The sequence below is a fragment of the Anolis carolinensis genome, chromosome 2 (assembly GCF_035594765.1).
Source record: "Anolis carolinensis isolate JA03-04 chromosome 2, rAnoCar3.1.pri, whole genome shotgun sequence".
Taxonomy (NCBI): Eukaryota; Metazoa; Chordata; class Lepidosauria; order Squamata; family Dactyloidae; genus Anolis; species Anolis carolinensis.
In genome coordinates this window covers 181681476-181689778 of record NC_085842.1, presented here as the reverse complement: position 1 = coordinate 181689778, position 8303 = coordinate 181681476, and the positions used below count along the sequence as shown (strand labels likewise).

The window sequence follows — 8303 nt, the reverse complement described above, 5'->3', positions numbered from 1 at the left end:
GCTCACCTTTCGCCTGGGTCTCGTACTCGGCCAGGCTGCCCCGCTCTCGGCGCGCTTTCCCCGCCGCGCTCATCTTGGCTGCGAGAGAGGATGCGGGGCGAAGATGAGGAGGAAGAGGAAGGCGAGGAGGAAGGCGAGGCACCGCCCCCTCCCTCGCGCCTTGCCTGCCTCGCGCGCCCTCGCTCCTCCGCGCGCGCCCTCTCCCAGAGGCGCCGCCGCAGCAGCAGCAGCAGAGGCAGCAGCAGAGGCAGCAATTGTTAACCCCTTGCGCCCGGGCTTCCCCGTCCTGCCCGTGCCAGCCTCTCTCTCGCGCGCTCTCTCTCTTTGTGTCACTCTGCCCAGAGGCTGTGGCTCCCCAACAGCAGCAGCAGCAGCCGCTCGTGCCGCATCACGCCCACCGACGCCGCCGCCTTCTCCTCCTCCCTTTTCTTTCAGGGGCGGGGAGCGCGCGCGCACACACACGTCTTTTGAGGGCTACAACTGAGGGTCACCTCGTGCCCTGAGGAGAAGAAAAAGGGATGGGGTTTTGCCACCTGAGCGCCAAGCCCAAGCAGGAGTCACAGCCCACAGCACTTGAATGGGGTTTTGCCACCCTGAGTGTCAAACATAGCAAGGAGCCTAGGGAACGCACACACATACCCCTGTGATGAATAATGAGCCTCTCCTCATGAAACACCCCACACCAGTAAATGGGTTTTCCGTGCTCTGAGTGTCAAAACACAGGCAAGAGCCTACAAGTCCTTTCTGTAGTGAATAGCTGGGGGTCACCTCATGCCCTGGAGAAAAAAACCCACAGCAATGGATGGGGTTTTGCCACCTGGGGTCAAAGCACAGGAAGAAGCTTAAGGGACACCCCACCCCCGTAAATAACTTGAGGTCACCTCATGAAACACCCCACAGCAATGGATGGGGTTTTGCCACCTGAGGGTCAAAGCACAGGAAGAAGCTTAAGGCACACACACACCCTCGTGAATAACTTGAGGTCACCTCATGAAACACCCCACAGCAATGAAGGGGTTTTTGCTGTCCTAATATCAAAACGCAAGCAAGAGCCTAGAGGTCCTTCCTGTAGTGAATAGCTGGGGGTCGCTTCATGCCCTGGAGAAAAACACCCCACAGCAATGGATGGGGTTTTGCCACCTGAGGGTCAAAGCACAGGAAGAAGCTTAAGGCACACACACCCCCTCGTGAATAACTTGAGGTCACCTCATGAAACACCCCGCAGCAATGAAGGGGTTTTTGCTGTCCTGAATATCAAAACGCAAGCAAGAGCCTAGAGGTCCTTTCTGTAGTGAATAGCTGGGGGTCACTTCATGCCCTGGAGAAAAACAACCCACAGCAATGGATGGGGTTTTGCTACCTGAGGGTCAAAACACAGGAAGCAGCTTAAGGAAGACACAATGTTGTATCCCAGCCCGCACCTGAGCTGTCAGGTGAGCCTGAGGTTGGGCCTGTTCAGCCTGTGATTGTACCTGCACCTGACCTGTCAAATGTATCTGGTTTTGTTTTGTTTTTCGTGTCAGGAGCAACTTGAGTCGCTTCTGGAGTGAGAGAATTGGCCGTCTGCAAGGACGTTGCCCAGGGGATGCCCGGATGTTTTGATGTTTTTACCATCCTTGTGGGAGGCTTCTCTCATGTCCCCGCATGGAGCTGGAGCTGATAAAGGGAGCTCATCCACACTCTCCCTGGGTGAGATTCGAACCTGGCAGCTTGTATCTGGGTGGGGGCCTAGGATTCCCATACAGCCAGGGGTAAATGATTTTGTACAGTCAGAGTTAGATGAGGCTGCTGTTCCTGGACAGCCAGAGTTTGTTCCTGAGGATTCTGGGAGCAGGCATACAATGGTTTCAAGCAGGCAGCTTGAACCGCATTCCTTGGGAGAGTCAAGGTCGAGTTATTCCTTGGCAGATGGGCATTCCAGTCTTGATAAGAGTAATGAGGTTGACAAAAAGAAGGCAATATGTCAACAAAGACAAGAAAGGGAGGTTTTCAGAAGGAGCAAACCGTTACTAATGAGAAAGGATTTTGAGCAAACATCCCACGGAAAGAGACCTTGATCCTAGCTTTAAGAGGAACTGCTTCTGGGAGAGAATTCAGAGGTGGTAACTTTGCTCATCGAGAGGTTTGTTCCTGCTTCATGGACTCTTGTTTCATGTTACTTTTGGACCTTCATGCCAAGTTCCTGTAAGCCTCGTATTTTGAGTTTTGTTCCAGTTCTTGTCCTTGCTCCTGAGTACAGTAGAGTCTCACTTATCCAAACTAAACGGGCCGGCAGAATCTTGAATAAGTGAATATCTTGGATAATAAGGAGGGATTAAGGAAAAACCTATTAAACATCAAATTAGGTTATGATTTTACAAATTGAGCACCAAAACATCATGTTATACAACAAATCTGACAGAAAAGGTAGTTCAATATGCAGTAATGTTACGTTGTAATTACTGTATTGATGAATTTAGCACCAAAATATGATATATTGAAAACATTGACTACAAAAATGCCTTGGATAATACAGAACCTTGGATAAGCAGGTCTTGGATAAATGAGACTCTACTGTATTTTGGATTATCAAGTCATGTTCTTGTAAGTCTTGCATTTTGAATCTCTTTTTCCAATTCAAGATTTTGGTTACCTTGTTTGAAGTTTATTCTTGTGTTTGGACTTCTATGGACCCTTGCTTCAAGATTCTCATACCTTGTGGACTGAAACCCTGTTTTATTGACTTTGGACTTTGATTTGCTATTGCTTACATATTATCTTCAATAAACAGCTTGCATTGCTTATAGCCTGGGGCTCCAATATGATTTTAAGATGTCTCTGCAGCCTAAGGGTGCAACAGACATTCCCTTGAGAATAACTTGAGATCGCCTCATGAAACACCCTACAGCAATGAAAGGGGTTTTGCTGCCCTGAATGTCAAAATACAAGCACGAGCGCAGAGATCCTTCCTGTAGTGCAGTGGTTCTCAACCTTCCTAGTGCAACAACCCCTTAATACAGTTCCTCATGTTGTGGTGACCCCAACCATAAAATCATTTTTGTTGCTACTTCATAACTGTCACTTTGCTACTGTTATTAATCGTAATGTAAATATCTGTTATGCAGGATGTGTTTTCATTCATTGAATCAAATTTGGCACAAATACCAAATACACCCAAATTTGAATACTGGTGGAGTTGGGGGGTGGGTTGATTTTGTCATTTGGAGTTGTAGTTTCTCGAATTTATAGTTCACTTACAATCAAAGAGCATTCTGAACTCCACCAACGTTGGAATTGAACCAAACTTGGCACACAGAACTCCCATGACCAACAGAAAAGACTGGAAGGGTTTGGTGGGCACTGACCTTGAGTTTTGGAGTTGTAGTTCACCTACATCCGGAGAGCACTGTGAACTCAAACAATGGTGGATCTGGACTAAACAAAGACTAATAGAAATATGTGTTTTCTTATGGTTTTTGTTGACTCCTCTAACACCCCCTCATGACCCCCACAGAGGTCCCGACCCCCAGGTTGAGAAACACTGCTGTAGTTAATAGCTGGGGGTCACTGCTGTAGTTAATAGCTGGGGAACTTGTAAAACTACAGCTCACAGGATTCCATAGTATTGAGCCGCGGAAATCAAAGAGATGTCAAACTGCATTCATTCTACAGTGGGATTACACCCTTAACGATTTTTTTCCTGCTGCAAACGTAATGTATGAAGCTAAATGTTGACTATGTGACTTGACTTCACAGCAAAGGAGAATTGGGTTTGGATTATAAATTAAGGCAGTGTGGTGTAAGATTGCAATTCTGGAGACTAGGTTTATAATTCTTGGTTGGTCATGGAAACGCACTAGGTGACTTTGGGTGAGTCACACACTCTCAGCCCTACAAAACTTTGTAATAAATTCACCAGAGGGCTGCCACAAATCGACAATAACAACAAATGCGAATCTTGTGGGCCTCCAAATGTTTCTGGCCACCATTCCCATTGTCTCTGACCACCATCTATCTTGGCAGGAGCTTCTGGGAGGTATGGTTCAACAACATGTCAGAAGCCACAAATTCCTCTTCCTAATTGAAATAAACAAGTATCTATAATGTGAAGTGGCAGAGGCTGGCCAGGGATTCAAGGAGAATTTTTTCCAGTCTTACCTAGTAACATTTAAGTGGGGAAAAATGTTTTTCAATTACACTTTATTTCTGCTCTTGTCAAAATGCTGCATATAATTAAAAATTCCATCTGTGGTCTTGTGATGTCCTGATTATATTCACACCTGCAAGATACGTTCACACTTTTTAGATGGTGGGCGTACATGTATGAAGGAAAGCAGGCCTGTCATAGCTCTGTGAATAAAAGATATAACAAGATACCTACATGGCTGTATAAATTTGGTTTAAATATGCAGCTATATAGCATTCAGGAGGACTCGACAATATATTGTCTTCTTCCATATAATCGATAAAACATATTCAGCATGTACAGGCAGCTCCAAAGTTATGAACAAGATATGTTCTGTAGGTTTGCTCTTAAACTGAATTCTTATGAAAGTTGGAAGAGGTACATTTTCAGAATATATAAGCTTTGAATAGCACCGTTAACCCCCCTGTGGTGTTTGTTTTACTGTCAGTGCTTCTGTTCAGAAGATTTCACCGCACTTTCTGTTTCTGTGACAGTTATATTTTGAAAATTTTGGCTTGTTGTGGAAACAAAGATTGATGATAAAGCTTCAGTTGAGACACATTTTCCCCATGATAACTCTCTCAGAGTTAATTTCTCTTCTTCTCACTTCTTGTTGTCTCACCCCCGTTCTTAAATAGGAGTCACATGTAAATCGGATGTTTGTAACTCAGGGACTGCCTGTATTTCCAGAGCAAAATGAGAACATTGCCCTTCTTGCATCCCAGGTGAAATTTTCATTCAATTCCCACAATTAAAGTATTGCACAACATCATTATTCATATTATTATTATTATTATCATCATCATCATAATCAACACAACGACGTTGTATGGCACAGCAAACAAGATAGATATGCTGGATTTCGTTTCACAAAACCACAAGTCGAACACTTCCCAAGTGTCTAGGACTGTGTGATGTATTTCCTAATGATGTGTGCAGATCCCAGTAGGGTGGCCTTTTGCAGTTGGCAGATGGTGATTTTGTCAATGTCTATTGTTTCCAAATGCTGGCTGAGATCTTTTGGCACGGCACCCAGTGTGCCCATCACCACCGGGACCACCTGCACTGGTTTCTGCCAGAGTCTTTGAAGTTCAATCTTGAGGTCCTGAGTTTTTCCTGTTGTTTTTCATCAATGCGACTGTCACCTGGGATGGCAACATCAATGATCCAAACCTTGTTCTTTTCCACAACTGTGATGTCTGGTGTGTTGTGTTCCAGAACTTTGTCAGTCTGGATTCGGAAGTCCCACAGTATCTTTGCGTGCTCATTTTCCAATACTTTTGCAGGTTTGTGATCCCACCAGTTCTTTGCTGCTGGGAGGTGGTACTTGAGGCATAAGTTCCAATGAATCATTTGGGCCACATAGTTGTGCCTCTGTTTGTAGTCTGTCTGTGCGATTTTCTTACAGCAGCTGAGGATATGATCAATGGTTTCGTCGGTTTCCTTGCACAGTCTGCATTTTGGGTCATCAGCTGATATTATTATTATTATTATTATTATTATTATTATTATTATTATTATTATTAGTAGTAGTAGTAGTAGTAGTAGTAGTATCCCACTTTTTCTCTCCAAAAAATAAACCCACTGAAAAAAGAGTAAATGAAAACTATTTACATCTAGAACTTTTGTTTGCTCTGTTCTCTTTCACTTTATCACTCTGCCTGTCCCTTTCCCTTGGACATGTAAATTCTATTCCTAAATACTCAACTGAGGTTTTCAAGTTACTTAAATACTACTAAAATTTGAGCCAGGAAATTTCACAGGAGACATGCAATCTTTACTGGTGGACAATGTCCACATCCCTCCCTTCACCATTACTATATCCTTGAACTACATCTTTCCACCCAGCCTTTCTCTTCCATGACGCAAATCATCAAGTACTTTGTTGAATTAAAGCAATTTGATACTGCTTTAACTGTCACAGCTCAATGATATGGAATCATGGGAGCTTTAGATTGGTGAGGCACCACCATTCTTTAGCAGAGAAAGATAAAAACTTAGGGTGCATCTACACTGTGGAATTCATGCAGTCTGGCACCCCTTTAAATTGTCATTACTTTTTATCATGTCAGAAGCTACTTGAGAACATACTGCAAGTTGCTTCTGGTGTGAGAGAATTGGCCGTTTTTACTGAGACGTTGGCGGGGGGGGGGGGTGTTACCATCCTGCTGGGAGGCTTCTCTCATGTCACCGCAAGCTAGAGCTGACAGACGGGATCTCACCCCATCTCACCCGAAGAATATGCACTTTCAGGTTTCCATTTCTCCTTAAAATGGCCCATGTCCTTCTACTACAATTCTGGGTGTGACAAGCTTGTCTAATGCTCCTAATAGCATTAGCATAATAATATTATTAGTATACTAATAATATAATATATTGAATATACATATAATATTGATAATATTATAATGTAATAAAATATAATAATAATACACTATTATAATTGTATATTATATATTACATGTAATATTACTAATAATATTGCAATATAGTAGTATAGTACAATATAGTAATATATAATGTTTATATTGTGCTATGCTATGCTAATAATATAATTTATTGTATGTACATATAACTTGTAAGCTGCCTTGAGTCCCCTTCGGGGTGAGAAGGGCGGGATATAAACGTTGCTAATAATAATAATCATCATCATCATCATCATCATCTATGGCACTTGTCTACTGATTGGGATTACTGTCTGTTTTAAATTATTTTGATTTTTGTAAGATGTGTTATTATACTGTGATTTTATTGTGTTACTGTTTTTATTGATGTAATACTGTTTTGGTCTTGTCCCAGTGTAAGCCGCCCTAAGTCCTTCAGGAAATGGAGAGGGATACAAACAGTTGTTGTTGTTGTTGTTGTTATTATTATTATTATTATTATTATTATTATTATTATTATTATTATTATTGATTTGAACTGGCAACCTTCAGGTCAGCAGTTCAGCCGGCATAAGCGTTTAACCCATTGCGTCACCACAGTTCCCAATTGTCATGACTCAATGCTATGGAATCCTGGAAGCATTAATTTGGTGAAGCAGCAGTAGCAGCATGTTTTGACAGAGGCTAAAAAACTTGTAAAACTACAGCTCCCATGATTCATAACACAGAGTCCTGGCAGTTAAAGTAGTGTCAAACTGCATTATTTCTACCATGTAGGTAGACATAAGCTGATTCTTCCTTCCTAAGAAAACCATATGAAATTGTGGGTAGGAAGATTGCCATAAGTGGATAGCTGACTTGGAAGTGTGTATGTACGTGTGCATCATGCCTGAACACACAGACACCCCATTTCTTGAAATGGTTAAATACACAATCCCATTTCCATTATTGAAAGAACATTCACTACCAGTCCAATCAATTTCTGTAAACAGGATTGAGGGTGGTTGAATGTTCCATCCTTGCCTCTGGCAGCAGAGAATCTTGAGCATCATTTTTTTTCTATGCAGCACATCAAATGTACATGACATTTTACAACAACATAAGCAAAAATGATGGGTCCTGTCACATTTGTGCAATCTAAAATATGAGTGTACTCAGTGTATATATGTTCTCTGTTTTGAGGTTACATACCACTATTTACTATATAAGGGTTAGCCATAAACACCAGTGGAAGATGTGGCATGCCACAGGAAACTCTCTGGGGCTTGTATGAGAAATGAATAATCTGTGGAAACATACAGATACAAACATGGAGGGAAGGCGGAAGAAGAGTCTCTAGGTGCATCTACACTGTAGAATTAATGCAACTTGACACTTCTTTAAACTACCATGGCACAATGTTATGGAAGCTGGAAGCTACAGTTTTATAAGGTCTTTAGCTTTCTCTGCCAAAAAGTGCTGCTGCCTCATCAAACTACAGCTCCCAGGATTTCACAACATTAAGCCATGGCAGTTAAAGTAATGTCAAATTGGATTAATTCTACAGTGTAGTGAACCCCAAGTCGTGACCGCTGTTTTGCAGCAAGACCACCGTTCTTCTATAATTTTCTGCATATGACCTTAGTAGCACCAATCCAAATGTCACAGTACCTAAAGTTTCTAGAACTATTCTAGAACTGTTAAGCAAGTTGGGTATTAATCAAACTGAAGGTGTCAAAGCATGTTATTGCTGAATGTCATAAACTGGAGAAGAG

At 42.4% G+C, this 8303-nt stretch overlaps 1 protein-coding gene across 5 annotated transcripts in view; it reads right to left on the bottom strand.

The window, feature by feature from the left end:
- arhgap4 (Rho GTPase activating protein 4) overlaps positions 1–404 on the bottom strand; it is a 67319-nt gene extending 66915 nt beyond the window's left edge. For 2 of the 5 annotated variants that reach the window (XM_016991193.2, XM_008103944.3), the window contains exon 1: positions 7–392. In XM_016991193.2, the coding sequence (XP_016846682.1) occupies positions 7–73 (67 nt within the window). In that variant the 5' untranslated portion in view covers positions 74–392. Of the gene's footprint in view, positions 1–6 lie in introns of all 5 variants that reach the window. The other 3 variants (XR_010003884.1, XM_016991195.2, XM_016991194.2) reach the window with 3 other exon arrangements.
- Between the last annotated feature and the right edge of the window lie 7899 nt (positions 405–8303).